The sequence below is a fragment of the Nilaparvata lugens genome, chromosome 12 (assembly GCF_014356525.2).
Source record: "Nilaparvata lugens isolate BPH chromosome 12, ASM1435652v1, whole genome shotgun sequence".
Classification (NCBI taxonomy): Eukaryota; Metazoa; Arthropoda; class Insecta; order Hemiptera; family Delphacidae; genus Nilaparvata; species Nilaparvata lugens.
Genome location: NC_052515.1, coordinates 24,494,186 through 24,517,842, shown reverse-complemented (window position 1 = coordinate 24,517,842; position 23,657 = coordinate 24,494,186). Strand labels below are relative to the sequence as shown.

Genomic DNA, 23,657 nt, shown 5'->3' with positions numbered 1-23,657 from the left:
TCTCGTCAGGCTATTCGGTGTTGTTTCAAGCAAGCCACTTTGGCACCGGCCGCAAAACATTGACGTTAAGTTTACGTACATGAAAAATGTGATAAAAAAAACTCTGGTTGCCTGTAAAGTCGGTATACGGGCGAAAGTTTTACGTGACAACGACTTTGAGTGGAACGACGTTGAAGGAACGTTGCCAGCCTGGGAAGTAGTGGCGCAGTCGCAGGAGATTGCTTGCGGCGCCTGCGCAGGTTGACTGCTCCGTTTCACTCTCTCTCCAGGTGAATGCCTTCGGGTTGCTGCTGCGTTGCTCGCCACTGCTCCTATTCGTGCTCTTTCCAGACGACCGTGAATCGAAACGAACGCTCTCACTCGCTCTCATTGTGAGCGCATAACGCGGAGCGTAACGCAGTTTCTTGAAGTGTCACCCGGCAAACCAATTTATAAGACGTTGTCACGTCAATAAAAATATAATTATTTGAGTTGCAAATTCATCATTGTATAGGAAGTTGATTCAATTCTGGGGGTTCAATGAACCAGTGAACACATAGGACGAGCCGCCACTGACTATACCATGGGATACCTTCTTTATTTTCTCTATGCTCATATGCAACATCCACGTTCAATTCTACACTACAATCACATCAATGGCCGCATTTATTATGACGTTTTTAATTCCTTGTTTAAACCAACAATTGATCCATCTTCGTTTAAGCCGAGATGGTGCAAATGGGACTGATTATTTTGTGAGAAAAATCATGAACTGAAATTAATATGAGACACTTTTTGTAGGGAAAATTCAAGTTGAAAAAGAGTTTGGAAGATGAAACATATTTCTTTGTGTTGAAAGAAAAAAAAACAAGGAAAATAATTGAAGTGAAATTCACGCGATAAAATCATTGGAGATGATAGGACGGCATAGCCAGCAATTTCTCTTTTTCCAATACCTTCTATAACTAGTAGTTCTGCGAACAGTAGACCTCGCTCATGAATACAACTTCCAATCTAATGAGAAGGGCCAGTACAGTAAGTACAGTATATTGTGAAGATTTAGCCATGTCAACTATTATTTTCTCCATTGAAAGTGCTAGAGACACTGTTTCCAGGGACACTGGACTTATCAAGGAGTACCTTTATATCAAATACATACCTTTTAAATGAAAAAGACTAAGAAATTGTCAAAAAACCACAGATTTATTGATACTCAGAAAGACCGGTTTCGGTCATTATCAGAGTTTATCAGAGATTGACCATGGTGTAATTACCGAAACCGGTAATTCTAAGTATCAATAAATCTGTGGTTTTTTGACAATTTCTTGGTCTTTTTAATTTAATGTTAATAATTACCACAATATCAACTTCTCAACTACACGAAAAGGAAAATAATTACCTTTACACCTTTACATACAAGTTTTTCTCTACAACTGCAGTATTGGACTCCAATACAATAAAGATTTTTTAAAAATAATTTATCCAATTTATTTGTTAAATCAATTTAATAATAATAAGATGATTCAATTCAATTTTTCTATCTAATCATAATAATTTATTTTATAATGATATATTATTAGAATAAGATAAAACAATATTAGTATTATCTGCAAAAAAAAACCTGGCAGGAACGAGAATTGAGCCTGGGTCCAACAGTGTGACAGACCACGGTCTAACCGACTCGACCACCAAGTGCTCGTAACAATTGATGCGAAAAATTATGAGGATGAATTGCTGTATCTTCAAAGACACTTCATTTCAGGATTGAGGTTAGTTCGCGGTTTTTTAAATATTACAAAAAACCAGAGGTTTTATCAAAAATCGTTACACATACGTTTCTGCGCCTTGTTTTAAAGAACTTGCATACCAAATTTCATCCAAATCGGACAATAACTGCGACTGTAACTGCGGTACAAAAAAACAGACAAAAGCCGATCGAGTCGAAACTAAGACCTCAGCTTCGCTTCGGTCAATGATAGACAGCTGTGATTGTTTTAAATTTTACAAATTTACAAGTGTTAGTAAGTTGGGGATTGCTATTTGTCAAACAACTGTATCTGGTTTCTTGTCTCTGTGATGAGAAAGTGGTTGAGACAATATAAAGTATTTTTATTACTATCTTCGAAGCTACTTCGAATCACAACCTACATTACCTTAACTACTACATGACGAAGTAGTGATCCTTCACTCATAGTATATTGCATCACTATTATACATACCGTCTTCATCTTCAGCAGGCTGAATGTCGATTCTTCTGTCAGCCTTGCTGCTTCTATCGCCTGCCGAGCGACCCTCATGGGGTTCCCTGTCCTCCGGTTCTTTGGGGGCTGTAACAATCAATGATCAACATTAAATACAGCCAACTCAAACAAAACCAATTCCTTAAAATGACATAATTCCAAGGGCCGTTTGCACAGTGACAGTTTAAACTGCATTTCATTTTAAACTGGATTAAATCCTTATCAAGACTAGTTTCAATGCGTTTCATTTTGAGTTTAAGCCACCAGCTGATTTTAAGCTTTGACTGTGCAAACGGCCCTAAATTAATAATAATTATTCTTATCATATGAAAATGAATTATTCTGTAGTCTGTGTGAACCTAAGGCTCAAATCACACTTACGTGACTCAGGTCAAGAAGAGACTCGACTCTAGTCGAGAGCATGTGTTTTCAAATGGTAACAGTCGCGGAGACTAGAATCGACTGGTCTGAGTGTCACCATTTAGAAACACATGCTCTCGACTAGAGTCGAGTCTCTTCTCGACCTGAGTCGCCTAAGTGTGAGTTGAGCCTTAGAGTACAGCATTGCTCTTATGGAGTACAGTGCTGCCAGATTTCAAAGAACTTTGAGAGCCTGTGAGCTAATTGTGTGAGAGGAAGAACGAGAAAGAGAGCGTAGGTCTTTTTGATAGAATCATCATAAAAACGGCAACAGTGTGCTCCTATTGTTATTTTTAAATAGGTATAAAGTCACGTGCTGCAAACCAGTTGATGATGGTTCTTAATGTATACTTTTTGATTATATTGAAGTGACATGTATTTCAAATTCCAATGAATCTCAAAATTTATATCAATGTTTTCACTAGGCGTTGTACAACTGGAAAATCCTAGTAAAAGCAAACACTTGTAAACAATACTCCAAGTACCCAAGATCTATGGAATGAATATAGAAACCATGAATGAAAGAACTTTATACACTTTACTATGACTACTACAATACTATGATTGGAAAAATGAATGAGCCTCAAATACTTAGAAATACAAAGCAGTTGAAAAGAATATCTTACCAGCTTTTCCACGAGTCTTAGCGGCCAAGTAAGCAAGGTAAGCTGGAGAATTAGTGTAGGCTTTCATACTCTTCTCATACTCAATCTGTAAATAATCGAGAACAAATTAGAAGGTTCAAAAGAGGATGAAATAAATAAATAAATACACACACACATGAATCTATTGTTTTCTCCTTCTTCGACTCAGACAAATTCGATCGACAAAGTCGATAATAAAAACAGAAGAAGAATCTCACCGAATTAACTACCGATTTGACAATTTTCATTAGAAAAATGAGGAAAATTTCATCACAAAATCAATTATTAGCTGCACAATAGGCTACCAAAATCAGTTGTGATTTAAATAGTTTGTCCTAGAGTCGAAAATCTCCTCAAATCAGATTAAATATGATATGGTCCAAGTATATCTTGTTGCTCCCAATTACATCATAATGTATAAGTAAATGTATATAGAAACTGACTGAATAAATTTCGATTTATGTTTGTTACAATAGTCGAATAATAACATAAATCTCATGAATTTTCTGACACTATCGTATCAAATCAAATCAAATCAAATCGTTTATTGCACAAAAATATATACAGAATACAACTGAAAGGAAATTGACAACTTTGTGCTACATGTCGGCAAAAGAAAACTTGTACGCCGACGTGGAGTCTTAATATAACTTATTCACTTATACATTAATATTAATATATAAAATGATCCTACAATATTATAATATAGGCTAACAGTAATTAACATTCAACCAACTAAATATTCCATTCTAAGAAATAACAATAAATTAAAGATATATATAAAGCTGAATTTAAGATTCATACAACATCAATCAATATTAAACCAAATCATTAATTGAATAAAAATAATTTTCTTTCACCCAGGTATGGAAATCTTTTATTTTAGGCTTCTTTAACAACCATCCTCTTGGAACTTTATTATAGAGTTTATTTCTCAAATATGAAATACTTCTACGGGATAGGGTGCTATCAACTCTTTCAATTGTGATTAAGTTTTGAGCGACTTGTCTAGTTACTCTTTGAAAATTTTGAATATTTTTTAATTTGAGCACATGTTTCTTAATAGTCTTTAAAATGAACAATTGTCTTATAGTGAACAGATTGGAATTTTGAAACAATGTGACACTTGGGAAATCTCTCGGATACCTCATTATTGTTTTGATAACTAACTTTTGTAAAACAAATAGAGGTTTTAAAGTTGAATCAAAAGTTCCTCCCCATATAGAATTACCATACTGAACTAAGGATTGGAATAGAGCAAAATAAACAGATTTTAGTAATTTTAGACTCAAAATACTTCTAAGCATGTACATTTTTAAATTGACCACCCTTAATTTTCTACAAAGGTAGCTAATCTGAGGTGACCAGCGTAGATGCTTATCAACAAAAATACCAAGATACTTGTAATTGTTTACACTCTCAATAACCTCATTGCAAGAATCACATGGATACCTGTTACAAGCATTATTCAAACAAAGCCTGTTCATATCTAGATCTCCTCTTGTTGTTGGACTGAAGGTCATACATTTTGTTTTACCAAGATTTAGTCTCAAATAATTACATTTTAGCCACTGAGAAACCTTATAGTAACCCACTTTTGTTTGCTTGATAACATCTTCCCAGGAACCTTCTTGGAAGATAAGTGCTGTGTCATCAGCAAAACAAATTGTCTTAGACCCAACTGAGTCCAGTACACTAGGCAGCACACTATGTATATTGTTCACTTTTGAATTTTCACTATTTCTAGTGAAGTAGGTTCATCTCCTTATTCTCTCTCCCTATTAACTCAACCACAGAATAGGTACAGAATGGAAACTGCCAATAAAACGCCTATCCAACCAATGTTGTTTACATGGCGCAAATACTAGACACGTCACGTGACCTTGGGAAGTTCCAATCCTGGTCTTCTGATTGGCTCGTGGCAGTGAACGAGATAAATTGATCCGGACCTACCATCAATACTATTACAATGCGGCTCTTCCTAACAAGATGGCGGATTTTTGCGACAGGGTACTAGCCAAGTTTCCATACCGTATGTATACTGTGACTCAACATCTCACAAATCTTATGACTTGTCCGACATTAAAATATATTGTTTTTTTTACTATTTCTAGTGAAGTAGGTTGATCTCTTAATTTCCTTCCCTTATTAACCTAGGAAAGGTCGTTTATTAGTCGAGTGGATCAGATTCTGGCTTTATTATTCAGAGGCCCGGGTTCAAATCCCGGCCCGGGCAAGATATTTATCTCGGGCCACTCCCGTGTTTCGGATGGACACGTTAAGCCGTCGGTCCCGGCTCCCTAAAAAGCAGTCGTTAGGTCATGTCAGAGACCCTGAAATTGATCAGTTGGCGACCTGAAAACTCTGACACCAGACCTGAGCCAGCCAAGTCACTCGATATTATTATTATTAACCTAACTTCTCATAAATCTCATGAATTGTATAACATCATTTATATAGCTTCCTTTTGAATTTTTCAACATTATTTTCTTTTGAATTTTCATTATTTCTAGTCAAGTAGGTTGAGCTCCTCATCCTTACTCCTTTTTTTATCAACCTAACTTCTCACAAATAGGCTATTAAGAAATATTGTCTAATATTATTCTATATTGTTTTCTTTTGAATTGTTGAACATTATTGTGTATATTAAATTGTAATGTGTTTGTGAGATATAAAATATTTATTTTTAATAGATTCGGCTACTCACTTTCTCGGCATCATAATCCTCAACAAACTCGATTTTGTCGGCCTCGGGCAGATCGCGCCACATACGGCCAATGATCTTGCCGATCTCCCATAGCTTGAGGTCGGGGTTCTGAGCCTTCACCTGGTCCCACACCTTGCGACTGTAACGCATGTAGGGCATCAATGGCTTCTCGGGCGGCTTCGGCGGCTTTGGCAAACGCGCATCCTGAAAATTTATCAAACATTCAAATATAATAATGCATTTTCATATCATTCACTATTTACACGTGAGGTGGCTATGATGCACATATTGAAGGGTATGGATATCTAAATCCTTTCAAGACAATCAATTGATAATTTTATTCAATTCAACACAAAATACATAACAGAAATCAAAATACAAAAAATCACAATCAGAAAAAAGTTCTTAATAAAATACGAAACAGGCTTCATGGTGGGGTGTGCTGAGAAGAAAAAAGGAGGAAAAATACCTAGCCAACTATGGTTTCCCATGTAATAGGCAGGTAGAGGGTATAAAAGTAAGGAATGAAGGGTGGAGAGGAGTGAAAAAGGGAAGAAATGGAGAAGAAGGCAGGAAAAAAGAGAGAAAAATGTAAGGAGTCCACTTTATCTAAAAGAAAAGGCCTTGCAAACAGTAATTAGAGCAGAAATCTCAAGACTCATACGTTGATATGAAAGAAAAAATTACTGTAGGTCCAGGTTTTTATTTCTAGTTTAGTTTTTCTACTAATCTTAGAGTCTATGAGGAAGTGGTCCGGAATAAGGTTTATTATTTTAGTGCTTAAATAGATCAACTGTTTCCTTAAGGCTGTGCAAAGGCTAAAAATAAACTTTCTACTCGTGATATTTTTCAAAGTTTTTCGATTTGTATATCATCAAGCTATATCAAAATGAAAAAGTTTTCTCAAAAAAATATTTTTTTCTGATCATTTGAGATATAAGCGCCTAAAGTTAAAATTTTTGGGACAGAACATTTCAAATTCGGTAAGAGATGAATACATGAGATTTAGAGGATAGATTTTTCATGGTATTGATCTGGTAAAACAAAAATTTTCTGAAAATATCAATTTTTGGAAAAGTTATTCAATTTACCCAAAATAACTCAACTGAAAGTTATTTTTGGTTATTTCTAGTAAATTAAATAACTTTTACAAAATTGATATTTTCAGTTTGTGTTCTACTAGATCAACAATACCATGAAGAATCCATCCTCAAAATCTCATGGATTTATATCGTACCGAATTTGAAATGTTCTGTCGCAAAAATTTTAACTTTAGGCGCTAATATCTCAAAAAGTAATGATCAGAAAAAAAATGTTTTCCTGAGAAAACTTTTTCATTTTGATAGCTTGATGATATACAAATCAAAAAACTTTGAAAAATATCACGAGTAAAAAGTTTATTTTTAGCCTTTGCACAGCCTTAAACATTCAATATTGATGTGATATGTGACATATCTATTTGCAGTGGTTCTAAAATGATAGTAAATAAATATCGTAGAGAAATCATAAATTTTCATCTTATTCATAATTTTCATTTATTCACTCATAAGGTGTATACACACAGAGAGTGAGCGGTTTGGGGATCCGAGCAGTCTCAAGGTCATTTCACACCGCCCTAGCGTAGCTTGAAATACATCTTGGAAAGACGTAGTCGACCTATCTCCTAATGCTAATCTACGCTGCGCGGGTTTGAAATGGATCGATTGATTAAACATTATGAGGAGATATGTCGTCTACGTCTTTCAAGAGACGCACTACAAGCTACGTTACGGAGGTGTGTGATGGCCATTAGAAGGGTATAGATACATCAATGGATATCTAAATCCTCCAAGAACAGCTCAGACCGCTCCCTGATAGATTGTTGCAGAGCAATTTTAATGATAAGTGTTTTTTCTGAAAACAAATAATCAAGCAGTGACTGAGTGCAATCTGCTTTTCAGGCCACGCTGACATTGTATACTAACTAATATTAAAGCTAGATTCCCATATACGGGGTTATAAATGATCCGATGCTGGATTCCAGTATCAGTGCATGGGTCCGGTACAGTGAAAATATTATTCCCATTGGTTCTAATAGAACTATTTAGGCCTATACCGGGCTGAAAAAGTACACTTAACCAATCAGAGAAGTGTAAAACGTCTTTAATTAGCACTTAATCACAGTTAGAATTCAACAGACGTTTGTGCAGTCGGGTCATTTTTTTATTTTACCATAGAAAAGTTCTAAAACATCTCTGAATCAAATGTCCAATTTATTCAAAATTAGAACTTGGCCGTACCATCAAAAAGCCATCAGGTGAATTGATCCTGAATGGAGCCTGTAGCTCAAAGTTATTATAATACTAGCAGGTAACCCGTGCTCCGCAAGGGTCTATTTTTAAACTTGACGTAATGAAATATTGATGAATTGAAAATAGGCCTATAACCATCCTCGGTTAATTAAGAATCTATAAGTAAAATTTCAAGTTAATGAGTCCAGTAGTTCAGACGTGATGATGCGTCAAAAATAACTTTCCTATCCCGTAAGTGTATAAGCCAGTTCTTTACTTTATTATGTATAGATTGAATTAAATTATTGAATGAATGTATTGATAGATGGAATGAAATTGTATTAATGTACGGTTATTCTTGTTCCTAGTTTCAATTGATCCCATCTTTAGTGAATATGTTGATTGTTCATATTATATATGATTGATATAATGTTGAACAGATTTACAGACTGTCATAGGTAATCGCATCTTAAGGTGCGTACAGATAGATATACGCGCCGCGAACATGAGCAATTAACTTTTAATCAGCTGACTATATCTGTATTTTTACAGAAACGGTAAGATACAGATATAAAAAGCTTGGCATCTGCTGATCAAAAGTGAATTGCTCATGTTCGCGGCGCGTAAATCTGTACGCACCTTAATGTGAGCATCGAACAATGTAGACGACGGATAAGCTGTCTGACGGATTGAATTAAGCCTGTCGAACCTATAAAAAATTCAACCATTCTTTTTAACTTCCTTTATTGAATTAAGTTTGTCAATTTTTGAAGGTTTACAATTTTGACTTCTTTTATTGAATTAAGTTAGTTGAACCTATTAACATTTCAACCATTATTTTTTGTTAAAAGTAATTTTGACTTCCTTTATTAAATCAAGTTTGTCAATTATTGTAAGGTTTGCAATTTTGACTATCTTCTTTTATTGAATCAATTTTGTTGAACTTATAAAAATTTCAACCATTATTTTTTGTTAACAGAAATGTTGACTTACCGTAGCCTTGACGATTTTCTGTGGATGGAACTGGGGATGAGCATGAGGCGATGTGATGAATGGATTCTGATTCGCACTGTTGTCTTTCTGCAAATTACAAACAATCATTAATCAAAATTGAAAAAAATAAAGAGACAATATTTACACAATAATTAGAAGCCAATAAATCAAATTTGGTAACAAATCCAACATAGAATATTATATAAATCTCAATTTGCTGTCATACATTTCTAGATTCTATAGTGAGGTACACACATTTTATATGTGAATTCATGCAAAATGTATCAACTACGGTATTAAATATTAATAAAATTGAAGATAGGAATGAAGTCAAAAGTTCCTTTAATATAGGGAGGTCCACATCATAATGGCAGTGTTTGATTAGTAATGGTATTTCTATCCTTGTCTATCATTCAACAATGCGGATAGCGCTATCTTTTTTTCGCTTTGCTTTTGTTGCCAGATCGTCTTTTAACAATGTATAATTAATAATTAGTTGACAAAATAGTTCATCCTAATTATGAAAATTCATTATGAAATTATTGAAAAATATAATTAATTGCTTAATAAAATATAATTCATTATTTTAAACGAGAATGAACAGTTAATATTACATCAATAAACCTGTATCAACTACAGTCTATAGAAGGCATTGACAAGACAGAGGATCGGCAACGTTGTTCTGCTATCTTTCATCACTGCCGTTATAACGTGGACCTCACTATTAATAACATGAATGTCCTTTAAGCTGTTGGGGGATTGTCTCTGCATAATCACCTATTCGTATTCCTAATTATTCTCCTTAATATTGATATTCAATTTGTTTCGACCAAGCACATTAAATATAAAAAACATATACAGTTGAACCTCTGTATAACGAAGTTGATTATCCCGAAAAAAATTTGCTGCAGAGAGGTATTCGTTATTGAGAGGATGCTCTGTCAAGTAAACTGCCATAATCTTATGGATCTTATAATATATCAAGGGCGATAATTAAATGATTTGGGCGATAGTTAGTGTCTTATTGGGCAACAATTTAAAGAATATACCATTCTCATCAACATTGAAATCGTCTTTCGGCTCATAATATTTTCTGAACTTTTCTAAGAACATTTTCTTTCCAGAATTCACAATAGGGTACATATCAACACTAGCACTTTTACCCGATATCACTTTTTGGACGATGTCATGCCGTTTTTTGAATTTTTCTAACCAGCCGTTACTTGCCTTAAAGCTACTGTATCCCAATGATACTGCAAATTCTAAAGCCTTTTCATTGATTAAATTCCCTGACAATGGAAGATTTTTCTCGTGAATTACAGTCACCCATTTTATCATCGGTTATCAGTATCATCAAATTTACAATGTTGCAAATCATTAGCAACACTTAGTTTTAGAATCTGCTGATCACGATTTTTTAGAAACTGAGTACAGTAACTTAACCAGCAAAATTGGAATGTGTAACAAAAGCAAATGGTGGGAGGATGGAAAAATCCAGCATTCCCGTTCCTTTATCTATGAATGGCGAGTTCTAACAATTGAAATGTGTGGCAAAAGCAAGGATAAGAAAGTCCAGTCGTTTACCTGCCTGGTCTACGAATGACCAGTAATTTCCAGTAACTTGCATTCAATTTTCGACACGTGTTTCAACCTCTATTGACTGTCTAAAATCTTCTTGGTACTTAAATTGCCTTTTATTTTTAGTCATTTAGTCCATTATTATTGACCTTTCTTCTGAAACTAACGAATTATTTGAAAATGACTCTCTGCTTTCTATACACACTACATTTTGTATGTTGAAGTCAAGAGAAAACTTTGTTGTTGAGAGGTCCGAAATTCGTTAAATAGAGGTAAATAAGCTGCCAAAACTCTTAAAATGTCATGGGACGAGGTAAAAATTAGTTGTGTAGAGGATTTCGTTAAGTGGAGGTTCGTTATAGAGAGGTTCGACTGTATGAATTTGGCTGCCCATAAAATTTTTAACAGCGCATAGCTAACCAGAATTGAGCCTTCTCTGGGAAAAAACATTTTCCCAATTCCCATAACTTTTTTAACATATTCAGGAAACAAAGTACTTGAAAAATGTCTTGAAAAGAATTGACAATATGCTACCTTTGTCCTATATTTTATGATGGATCGAAGTGGATGAATATAACAATTTGTGAATTTATTAGTAATAAACTAAAACATAATCGGAAAAAGACAATTTTAGAGGATTTTAGAGGAGCCCTTGAATAACTGGAGAGTTATTAATTTGATAATAAAACCGACAATTTTCATGTTGTTAAGTCTGTAAGATATTACTTTTAACATGAAGAGGAGAAACCCATTTCTCCTTCCACAGTTTGTAGCATGGACACAGACGGTCATCCTGCGCACATTTGGATGCGCCGTGTCATTTCGCTTTACGTTCTTGTGATGAACACATCTTCATAATCACACAAACCAATATACCTGCTGACCAGTAAACTACTTTGGAACAATGTCCAGCAATAGCTGGAGGGGAGTGTTGGCGCGACGTGTTTGGAATGCTTCTAGGTAGTGGGAGTAATTAGTGGAGTATAGAACATCGGACCTCTCCGTCTTCGAGAAACATTAGTATGTTTCCTCCAAATGCATAATAAATTGGTTTGCTTCCTAACACATACTGATTCTATCTCAGCTAGTCATTAGTATAACTAAAAATAAAACTGATCGAAAAATGAAAAACTTATACTAATACTTATTGACGCTTATACTTACTGAACTTGAGGATCCTCCAGAGCCCCCACTAGCTCTCAAACGCTCTGAAAACACACAAATTACCGACATTGCAAATTTCCATTATAACTTCAAACCAATAAACAATAAAAATATTTTTGGTGAGCAAGACTTCAAGAAACACTGTGCGATTGATGAATAAAATTGAAAAGGTACAAGAATGAATGGATGAGAAACAGATAGCTGAAGAAATAACACAGAAAACTAAATAATTGGAAAAACGTTTTACATTTGTTAAGAACAAACAATTACAAATTCTACCAGACAGTAAACTACTAGACAGAGAAAAGAAGATTTTCTAGGAGTAAAGAAGAGAAAACGACACAAGACTACTAAAGGAGTGCAAACTACTGAAAGATGAAAAAGTAAAACACACGATTCACCATACTCAAAATACTATATTTGCAGTTCTGCAAATAATCAGACTAAGGCTCGGTTACTCAGTCTAATAAAGTCTATATATTGTTATAATTACTTAATTAATATTAATTTATTCATCAATGGCATACTTACATAATCATAAAATGATTGCCCAGGCTTTGCCCATGTGAGGAACCTTCTTCAAGTTTTGTATATGTATATTGTTTGTACATTCTAAGAAGAAGAATAAATATAATTTCAATTTCAATTGGAAATTGAATAAAAACAGGCACTTATTTCATTCCCCAATTTTGATTAGTCCAAATGAATAAATAGTTATTTGTGCAACTAGTGCGCAAAGTGACAGTTTGCTGCACCGAAAAAACCGTTTACGCCCATATTTCACATTTTATTTTTCCTACAGTTACCATTGAATATGAAAAGTGGGTAATTATGGGTAAAATTCCCTGAAATCCATCAGATGTTTTTCTGTGTAATTTTATTATTAATAAATAAAAGTTTTTAGTTTTTTAGTTTTATTCTAGGTCATTGACCAGCGCTGCTGGATAGACTGTGTCAGGGTTTAAAAAACATGTCACAAAAAAAAGTTTCAAAATGTCATCTCACTATCAAGAAATTCACTCAGGCTATAGAATGGATGCTCCACCAAGAGTGATTTCAAAACTGCTCGGAAAACTGTCTATCACAAAATAGTGATTTCAAAACTGCTCGGAAAACTGTCTTATCACTTCCACTATCCTTGACCCACTCTGGCAGCTTATTAAACATCTTGAAGGCAATGAAATGATAACACCTGTGAGTCCTTGCTAAACGACATCTTGGCATGTTGATGAGGTGAGTCTGACGGGTTCCATAGCCATGTATCTCACCACGAGTATCAGCACTCCTAGCTCTGTCTCTGATGCGAACCACACATTCAACAATGTACTGATTTACAACAGTAAGTATTTTTAGCCTCTTGAATAGTGGTCTGCAATGAGCCATGTAGTCACTGCCCGTCAGCACTCGCACAGCCTTTTTCTGCAGAAGCAGCACATCACCAAGTCGTCCAGAGTGACCCCACAGGTGAAGTCCATAACGGACATGGCTGTGAAACATGGCATAGGAGACAGTAAGCAGGTATCCGGCACCAATTTCCGATTTCAACTTTCGCAGAAGATAGAGCGCACTGGACAGCTTTGAGCAAACATTGACAATATGACTTGTCCAGCTTATTCTGGTATTCAAGGAAAAACCCAGCAACTTCACATCAGTTTCAACCACTCGACCAGCCTGTCCCAAGGAGCAGAGAAGCTTCTGTGTCTTGTCAAAATTGAATAATGTAGTAGTAAATGAATGAAGGGGCGGCTGTGTGCTGAATGTGGTGGCTGTCCTCAAACCTATCCTTGATATTATTATAACATGCACCACAACACTATACCACAGTCACTGTTACCAACTTAATTTTGATTTTGCTGCACTGGTGCTCCATATAACCTACTAACTATTTTGTGTTGCCATGTTGCAAATCAGAAAAAATTTTTGCCGCACTAGAGCGGAAAAGTGATTCTTTGCGTTCTGTAATGAGTGCAAGAATGGTCACTTTCCAAGGTAACTGTAGGAAAAATTAATTATATCATGGTAATATATTGTGCTTGAGAGGATAGAGTTTTAAGCAGTAATGTGCGCAAGACTTAATTGGTTTGAGTTATCAAAAGAGACCGGAGAAAATTACTCTAGTTCCAGCAGAAAACTTCAATTATTTATTTATACATCATCAATCTATGAATGATTGGGAAAGGAACAACAGGCTTCAAACCCAAAACTGTTCCTTTCCCAAATTTAGATAGAAATTGTCCAAAAATAGGTTATGTTACATTTCATGATTTTTGTCCAATTTTGAGACCAAAAAAACTAAACGAAATAGTGTATTATTAGTTAGTACTTACTCAAATGAAGTGCGGAACAGATTTAAATTATAATATAAATTATTATGATAACATAAGTTGATTGAAACGACATCTAATAAAAACTTTATAGACTGAGTAGTCGAGCCTGTATTTTAGTTGAAGAAAGCCCACATGCATCAACGTAACAAAGAAAAACAAGATACGTTCTACAAAGAAAGAAAAGTTCAAAGTAAGAAAACAAACTAACGCATACAATAAACTACTTAATCGACATACACAAGCTGCTCTACAATAATATAATTGAAATCCTCTGTTGATGAGGAGGAGTATTACCATATAGTTTTCTATTTTCTTCTCGAGGGGTAAGTGCCTTAGTGCCTCAACATATAAAAGAACCGAAAAGAAAATAAATGAATAGCGAAAACAATAAAAATAAGAAGTTTAAAATCTAAGTTTGATCATTTAATATTTGGGAATAATTCATTTATAATACCTATTAATCATGAAAATATACTTGATTTATTTTAAAATCTTGTTCTTGATACCTAATGTATTTTCGCCACACTGCACAGAAAGCAGCTGTTTTCCAGTCCCTACGTAGATCTGAAAGACATTGTTTGCAGACGACTCTCATCTGACGTCAAAACAGGTTTCTTTCCGGCTAAGGCCGGAAAGAGTACCCTTTCCGGCCGCTAACATGGAACTAAGAAAGGTGAAAGAGAAATGGTCTTTAGCATTGGGAGCTAATGTATCGGATTTTCGGATAGATAGACAGATACAATGCATCTATTTATTGTCTCTTTTGATTTAAAAATCATCACCTAAGCCAAGCTAGATGACAACTCTACTTGACAACATCAGCTGTTGGAACGCACAAGAGACCCACGAAACCGCCCAACTTTTTGGCGTCAGCTATACCTGTAGTGTGGCGAAAAATATCGTACGCGACTCTCTCAAAACGGTGTTTACGGTATTCGGATAACATATTCCCGGGCTCGGCAAGCCTCGCCCGGGAAACTATCCTCATACCGTAAGCATCAACTTTCTGTGCTTGTAGCGTAATATACTATTGTCAATATGTTGCCCAATATGGCTTGATAGCCGCTTTCAAGAACTATGCCTCATATTTCAACTTACATTTCAAGGTTTGATAGAAATGACTGTATATTATGATGTATTTAATTAATAAATAGAAAGGAGGGAACAAACAGTACAATATTAATTAGTAGACTGAAAATCTTAGCTGAAATTCCAGAATGTACTTTGAATCAATTATAAAAAAGCTATTTACTTGAAATAAATCATATTAAAAATGAGAACCAACATCAGGAATATTAAAATTGCCTATCTCTAGGGTTCTGTACTGATAGAACCGGCAGCCCCAGCTCCACCCTCAATCAATGCATTCTATATCGATCCACCAAAGTTTTGAATCAATATTTTCCAATTTTCAAGTGGGTCCTAAATTCAAAACTTGAATTTCCTCTACAAATTTAATGCTGTTCAACTTGGGTTATAGAGACATAGATCTCAATCAAATCATCAATAATTAATCGTGAATAAAACGACAAGAGCATCGTTATTATAAAATTAAATTCAATCATCAATTGGAAGAAATTTAATTCATTATAGAAATTTTTAAATGATTAATGCTTATTCATCATTATATTATCACCATGCTGATTTTTCATATTTACAAAAGAAATTACATTTCCTAATCTCACTTAAAATTCATATTATAGTTTGTGTAAAATAAGTTGAGACTTGGCCCTCCATCCCAAGGAGATGGGTTGCCAAATCGTGTAAAATTGCAACTTTCTCAAATTTCCAATTCAATGTCAGAATTGGATGTAGAATGTCATCTTCGATGCTAGTAGTGCTAGAAAAGTTTCAGGGTTGAAGGATCAAGAGGAATATAACTTTTATGATAAAATTGGAAACATCGCGAAAATTTGTTTTTCTTTTGAATTTGTTTCAAAAGATAAGTGGGTGGTGAAAGCAAGAAAGTTTCTCAGAAATAATTTAAATTATTTTTTCAATTGTCAAAAGTAGTCGGAAGATCGTATTTTGGTCTCCAAGGAATTTTAAAGTTCGGAGAGCGGCTGCATGGTAAGCATTGTGTACCAAATTGTATGCTAAAAGCTAGAAATTTACGAGATATTTGACTGAATTATTTCAAACGTAAGCAGTTGATTGCCTCTAGAAAGGCTGTAATGAAACAATGCTTGGATTATTCGAGGCGAGGTTGTCATTTTCACTATTTTATAATCATATGGCTTGCAGTTGCAAAATTTTTCAATCGATCTGTATTTTGTTTTTGTTGATCCCAGCTATTAATAACCTATGGTGGCACACCATTCAGCAGCTATCCTTGACTTTAAAACTCCTGAGAGGCCAAAATACCTTGTTCAGAGTACGTTTGACAATTGGAAAAATAATTTCAATTATTTCTGAGAAACTTTCTCGCTTTCACCACACACTTATCTCTTGAAACAAAAAAGTTTCCAGCATGTCGAAAATTTCATGTTTTTTGCTTGAAATGTCTCGACATTGACGAACATAGTCATTAATTAAAAAATAACTATAAGTTGGATAAAAATTATCCAGACACCAATAGAAAGGAGACATTCTCCCCGTTAATTTGATATAAAATTATTACGCATTACGAAGCCCCATGATTGTGAGAGAAGTAATATTCAAAAGAAAAACAAATTTTCGCGATGTTCCCAATGTTATTTTAAAAGTTGAATTTCCTTTTAATCCTTCAAACCTGGATCTTTTCTAACACTACTAACATATCGAGGATGATATTCTACATCCAATTCTGACGTTGAATTGGAAATCTGAGAAAGTTGCAATTTTACACGAATTGACAACCATGTAATTTCTTCGGATGGAGGGCCAAATCTCAACTTATCTTACACAAACTATCAAGTTACATTCATGAAAAATGCATTATTTCCAGTTAATGGATGAAACAGTATAATGGAAAGAGAGTGAAAGCATAAATCAAGTTACTAATACTAAATTGAAACCCAGTTTTCCGGGTGAAATATCTTCTTGGGGTTGAAACTGTACATTGGAAGTTAAAGGAAGCTAATAATTATTATCAACTCAAGTGAAAGCATAAATCAAGTTACTAACACTGAATCGAAACCCAGTTTTCCGGGCGAAATATTTGTCTTAGGGTTGAAACTGTACATTGGAAGATAGAGGAAGCTGATTATTATCAACTCAAAGTTGCATGTTTAAATAAAAGCTAATTTATTCCCTGCCATTTTATCTATTGATATATTTGTCGACTAATCAACAAATCTCACCTTTAAGAATGTTGAAGGTGACGGGCCCTCCAGGAGTCATCAGCATTTCTAATAAGACACAATCAATAAAATCAGACAAATGTGTAAAAAATTAAAAAATAAGCATTCAAAATTAACACGAACCAAACGCATAACAAAATTATAAAATGGTTCCAATAAATGCTGGTTCCTTGCAGGATTAGAAGTATGAGTGTGAACTTCTAGAAATGTATAATTAGTTAATCAACGGCCAGCCTGATAATTATAGAAGCAAATTAGCAAATATTATTCTACGCAGCACCCAAATAGCCAAAAATATGAACACAATTCGACATTTTCTCTCATTACAAAAGTATAAATGTAAGTATAGTAATTTGGTGCTTGATAAATTTTGAGAAAAGATTGTAGGCCTAATTTACAAAACTTACAAAAATACCCTGAACAAACTAATCGAAATTTATTGAATGAAAAAGACTAAGAAATTGTCAAAAACCACAGATTTATTGATACTTAGAAAGACCGGTCTCGGTTATTACACCATTGTCAATCTCTGATAAACTAAAACTTAGTTTCTAAGTATCAATAAATCTGTGGTTTTTGACAATTTCTTAGCCTTTTTCATTCAATATGAATAATTACCACAATATCAACTTCTCAACTACACAAAAAAATCGAAATTTACCAAAAAAATGATTCTAAAAAGAGAGTGCTATCTCTATGAGCCCCCCATGAATCGGGGGTTCCCTGAGGATGATAACCACATGAGCCCTAGACTTGTGCGTGGATTGAACAATTATGTAAAGCCCTAGACTTGTTGATTAAATAATGATGATAGAATTATAATCATCCAACAGTCTGAACCACTGGAAAGTGATATTGAAGCGATAATAATGTCAGTCAGTGGAACTAGACTCAAACGGTCAAACTTCCAACGGAAACACTGTGGCATGGAGTAGTAATTGATTAGATGTTATTACCTACACGTACACCAAACTGTTATGGCTAAACATATAGAGTTATACCATTAAAATACTTTATTATAAAATACCAAAAAGCTTACTAAAATGGTTAAAAAACGAACTTGGCCATTAGGAATTATTTATTAGAACACAAAGTTATTACGGGGTGACCAACAATTATTCAAAACCCACAATTATTCTGACCGACCCAATTAACCGGGTTCTCAAAAAAATCCATCTAAACAATAGTTAACAGAAAAAATTATCAAGCTCCAAATTAACCAAAAATATATATTGATATTTAAATCACGACGAATAAAAAATACAAGCGCTGCATTCTCTTTGGCATTAATTCGACTTTAAAAATAAATGGCAAACTAAAATCCAATTTCAAGAAATGTTATATGGTAACAACACCAAAGCTTATCGATTTATGTTGCACTTCAGTAGATTGCATTCAATTGAATACAATAATATTGGCATTCAACAGCAGAGCATAAACATTCTCAAGCAGTATTGGTTAAAATGAAAAATGAATTAAGCAACTAAAAATATGGATAGAAAATGTTAACAAAATGATATGAAATGAAAAAATTACTATCTGAAAAGTGGGTTAGAATATAGATTAATTGTAACAACGATTTCTTTATAGCCTAATCAATAAAAAAACAATAGAGATAAGTTTGACTTTTTTCCGTTACGGCTACTCTTGAATATAAATAAAAATATAAATCTAAGAACCCTTTTAAACATTGATTACTCACAACATTTTTCGGCTATATGATGCCTAAGTGCATATAATAATGATAATGGCATCATATAGCCGAAACATGTTGTGAGTAATCAATTTCAAAAAGGGTACTTAGATTTATATTTTTATTTAGAGATAAATTTATATTCAAGTACTATCTAGTGTAGGATCAACGTACCAATTGTAATTTTTTCAACTTGAAATATCTCAAAGTATAAAAATGTAACATTATAGGAATGCTTAGAAAATCCGTGGTAGTAAAAGTTCATTTAGATTTTCCAGGATACAATTATTGACTTTTTTTGTAGGTGAGGAAATACTACGAACTCCTTCATAGAAAATTATTATTGAACAGATGAATAATCAGGTACGAAATAGCCTATGGTTAAAGCCTTGCACATACCGGAACGTCGGACAGTGATGGGTGTGGTACAAAGTCGTAGAATTAAAAGGTAGAAATTGTCCCAATCCCGTAACCTTCCTGCAGCGGTGTCCGTAAGGCTTAAGAATCTCAAAATGAAGACGAAAATTATAAATACAGTAGATTAATCAATAAATTAGGTAGTTAATTTAGGAGTGGATTGTATTTTTTCCATAATTAGGAAAACTTTAGTACTCACGGTTTGAAGCAATGGGACTGCTAACAGCGATCTGCTTGTAATTGGATGGGAGCGCCATTTTCTATAACAAGAATACCAAATAATTTGAATAAAAAACGTAACTTGACAAATGGACAATAATTACTAGCTTAATTACTTGATTGCTCATTCTTCTCCGCAGTTCAATGACCGAGGAATCGTCAAAATTAAAAAAATATCTAGCACATAATAAATTATAATTTATACATCTTAACAAAGTTTTGACAGAAAGGAAAATTAACATCCATGTCATCACACATTATACTTAAATTGTATTAGCCCTATTATAGCTAGCTGATTCATGTTAACATGAATGTTTTATCACGGGCTGTTGTCCTAGAAGCAGTAAAATAGTAAATGTTTAAGCCTATTACTTACTGTAGTATAGAGTTACCTATTAATTTGCAATAAAGTTCCAAGACAAAACAAATTCGATGGATCTTAATGTTATTCAGATATTCTACTTCTTAAATAATATTAGCTTGCTGACGAGTATCCCCAATTTGTTACTCAAAAGGGCAACCATCGGGAATAAAATAAAATATTTTAGATAAGACTAGGCAGCCTACCGTAACCTAAAAATATTCCAGGTTTCAGGTATAAACTAAGCAATATAATATTGCTACAACCAAAAATACTAGATAAAAACCATACTAACTTAAATTGAAAAGTAATTTTTTGTATTTGATCCAGCATCTAGTACAAATAATTATAAAAATACAAAACCTAATAAGAATAACTTCTGATACCCAAACAATAGGATCCAAGCTAAACTGTTTAGTTACGGTACTACGCTAACAGTAGTCAAATGTGGCTGTCGTAAGATTGCTGTATTTATTTAATTATAGAAAACTTCTTTCAATCAATGCATAATTGATTGCACTTATTAACTGCGGGGTTGATTATGTTATAAAAACCTTCACAAAATAGAGAATGAGTCAAAAATGCCTATTCAGTAAGGTAGGCTATTGTAAACCATAACAACGCTCAATATAAAAATTTCAATTTGGAAAACTTACTGGTGGAGAGTGTTATTTGCAAACACCAAACAGCTCTTGGGGTTTCTTAAGAACCAAAAATAATTACTGTAAATATTATAAACAAATTTATCGGTTTCTTTTCACTTTCACAAAAGTAGCATCACCAAATTTGCAAACATTCGATCGGCCATTTTGAATTGGTCTAACTCAACTTTTGTCTCGATTCTCGATGTAATGTGAAACTTCGATGAATCGATTTTCCATCAACAAAAATCGACTTTACTACTCCCGCCAAGTTTGAAATAACGTACATTCGTACATAATCAAATATCTATAGTAAAATGGATCTGCTATGAAATAATATTAACAACTTACCATGATTCATTCATCTGTGATGGGTAGTTCTAGGTTATAATTAGGACTTGATGAATTTATTGAAGAAAAATCTCAATAAAATCATTGTCAATTTGGCAACATGAATAAGACTACCTACTGACTAGATACTTGATTATATAAAATGTGTTTCTCCTTTGAAATATTTTTGTCTTTTGACCATCTCACGGTCATTGAACTGAGGAGAAGATAAAGCAAGTAGCAAGTAAGTAATTTCTAGTTTCTAGACAGAAAAACATTTTCCATCATAACCATCAAAAAGCTTGACATGAAGAAGAATTATGTGAGAGCCATCATCACTCTTACTGTACTTCCATAGATTGGAATTCTACGAACATATCCAGAGATACTCAATATTTTTAAAATAAATTATAAAACTCAATCAGTTGGCAGTAAAATTTCTACAGATTGGGAAAATAAAAGCCACATTTCGAATCTATTTACATTTGTTTTTATTAATTTCATTAATAGATCAACAAACATTCGATACAGACATTTTTGTAAACCTTCAATAATTTATTCATGTATAAGTTAATATATTTTTTCAAGTTAAGCAACTCAAGAAATGTAGAATACCTATTTTATCAAATTATTAAGCTACTGTGAATATAAGTACCACTACAAAGAAACAATAAAATTAAAGAGTCATTAGTTTTCATAAAAGGTAAATTTTTCTTCCGTAGTTCATGTTATTTGAATGAGATAACTCCTTAAAATTCAGTAATGAGGCACTGAGTAATACCTATTAGCATTTAATCCATCTAGCTACTCTCAGCAAGTCTAATTACTTTCACTCTTCCCCCAATTATTTATTGAAAATAAGATTTGAAAATTTTCAGAGTAAAATTAGAACCGTACTAAAGTTCTACTTTAAAGAAAATAATAAGTAAGTTTTCAAAGCTGAAATCAAAGGATTTATTCAATTATCAAGAACATTGTAGAGTAAAAGAACAGTAAATTCTTATAGTTTAAAAATTATTCATGATATTTGTGCAGAGAGAGATTTCATCTTCTAAATTGGCCTTTCTTATTATTTGTAATAATTAAAGTGGACTTGAACTATTACAAACTGATAAATTAATATATTTTATTAATTGAGACATAGTTAACTCTTTAATTAAGTACGGTGATGCGTGATGGAAAACTCACTAAAATAGTAGTTAAGAGGCTTCAAACTAAAACGATTTCACCCCGGATTTAAAAGAAACATATCTAGGTCCAATATTATAATAATAAATTAATATTTTTATATTATTTTAAAATTCTCTCTCATTGAGAAGGAATTATTTTCATTTGAAAGAGTAAAGCTGGCCACTGACGAGCGTTCCAACAAGCCAAATGGCACGGTAGCGTGCCATTGGAACGACGTGAATGGTGAATCGCGCTCGTATTTTGGTGGAGCGACGAGGCTCGATGGAATTCCAACCGGTTGAAAATCCATCGCGCCACGCCAAACCTACGTCACTCCAACTCCTCGTGAATGGGGAATCTCGATGGCATGCTGGAACGACGGAACGACCGTGAATGTGGAAACCTGTGGGTTGTCCCGTCTCAGTGCGTGTCAGACCGTTCACTTGGAAGGATAGATTGCTGTTTTGCTCTTGTTTTGATTGTTGTTTTGTTCTTGTGTTGTTGTGTTGTCATGAGTTCGAACCGGGATTTTGTAATCTCTGTGATCGAGATGTACAGGGATCATACCTGTTTGTGGAAAATAACAGACCCTGGTTACCATGACAAGGTAAAAGGGAACGCTGCTCTGGAGATGATCCTTGAATTTTTTGAAACTGTTGATCCCACAGCTACAAAAGATGTAGTTACTAAGAAGCTCAACTCGATGAGAGGCTCATTTCGGAAGGAAATGAATAAGGTTAGTTGTTATTATCAGGTTTCAGGAATAATTACTCCCAATCTCTGCGGTGATATCGCTGTGATGAACTTCAGCTCTTCATAGTTCATCCCGGTGGCCAAGAAACGTAGAGTTGCAGCCAACCTCTCATGGGGAGTAATGCACTGTCTCATGACTGTATCCTTCTTTGTAATCATCGGTGTTACCAAACGAAGTAAATGGTTGTAGATATCTTCATCCATACGCAAATAATTCTTCCAGTCCGAAGGTTCGACACTAAGATAATGAAATAAATTCAGATGCGTGTGATTCCGCCTATTCGAAAATGAACGTTTCACCCATTTCCGTTTGGGTTTTTTCTTTTTACGTACAAACACACAGCTGTTGAAATCAGGAGAAGTTCCTCGTCCATACTTGATCACAAACCATCAACTACTGGAGTGATGGAATGGAGTGCTCGTGAATTGACCCACAAAATATTTACGGATTTGGATCGTTCCAGCTGGAG

The 23,657-nt window shown here is 34.0% G+C and overlaps 1 protein-coding gene across 7 annotated transcripts in view; it reads right to left on the bottom strand.

The window, feature by feature from the left end:
* Positions 1-21,112, bottom strand: part of LOC111061471 (SWI/SNF-related matrix-associated actin-dependent regulator of chromatin subfamily E member 1) — a 36,962-nt gene extending 15,850 nt beyond the window's left edge. For 4 of the 7 annotated variants that reach the window (XM_039439261.1, XM_039439256.1, XM_039439255.1 and 1 more), the window contains exons 1-9: positions 20,950-21,112; positions 19,913-19,973; positions 17,604-17,651; positions 14,617-14,661; positions 11,996-12,039; positions 9,254-9,340; positions 5,991-6,194; positions 3,266-3,350; positions 2,199-2,306 (exon numbers count right to left, since the gene is read on the bottom strand). In XM_039439261.1, the coding sequence (XP_039295195.1) occupies positions 2,199-2,306; positions 3,266-3,350; positions 5,991-6,194; positions 9,254-9,340; positions 11,996-12,039; positions 14,617-14,661; positions 17,604-17,651; positions 19,913-19,970 (679 nt within the window). In that variant the 5' untranslated portion in view covers positions 19,971-19,973; positions 20,950-21,112. The remainder of the gene's footprint in view (positions 1-2,198; positions 2,307-3,265; positions 3,351-5,990; positions 6,195-9,253; positions 9,341-11,995; positions 12,040-14,616; positions 14,662-17,603; positions 17,652-19,912; positions 19,974-20,949) is intronic. The other 3 variants (XM_039439258.1, XM_039439257.1, XM_039439260.1) reach the window with 2 other exon arrangements.
* Positions 21,113-23,657: the final 2,545 nt, after the last annotated feature.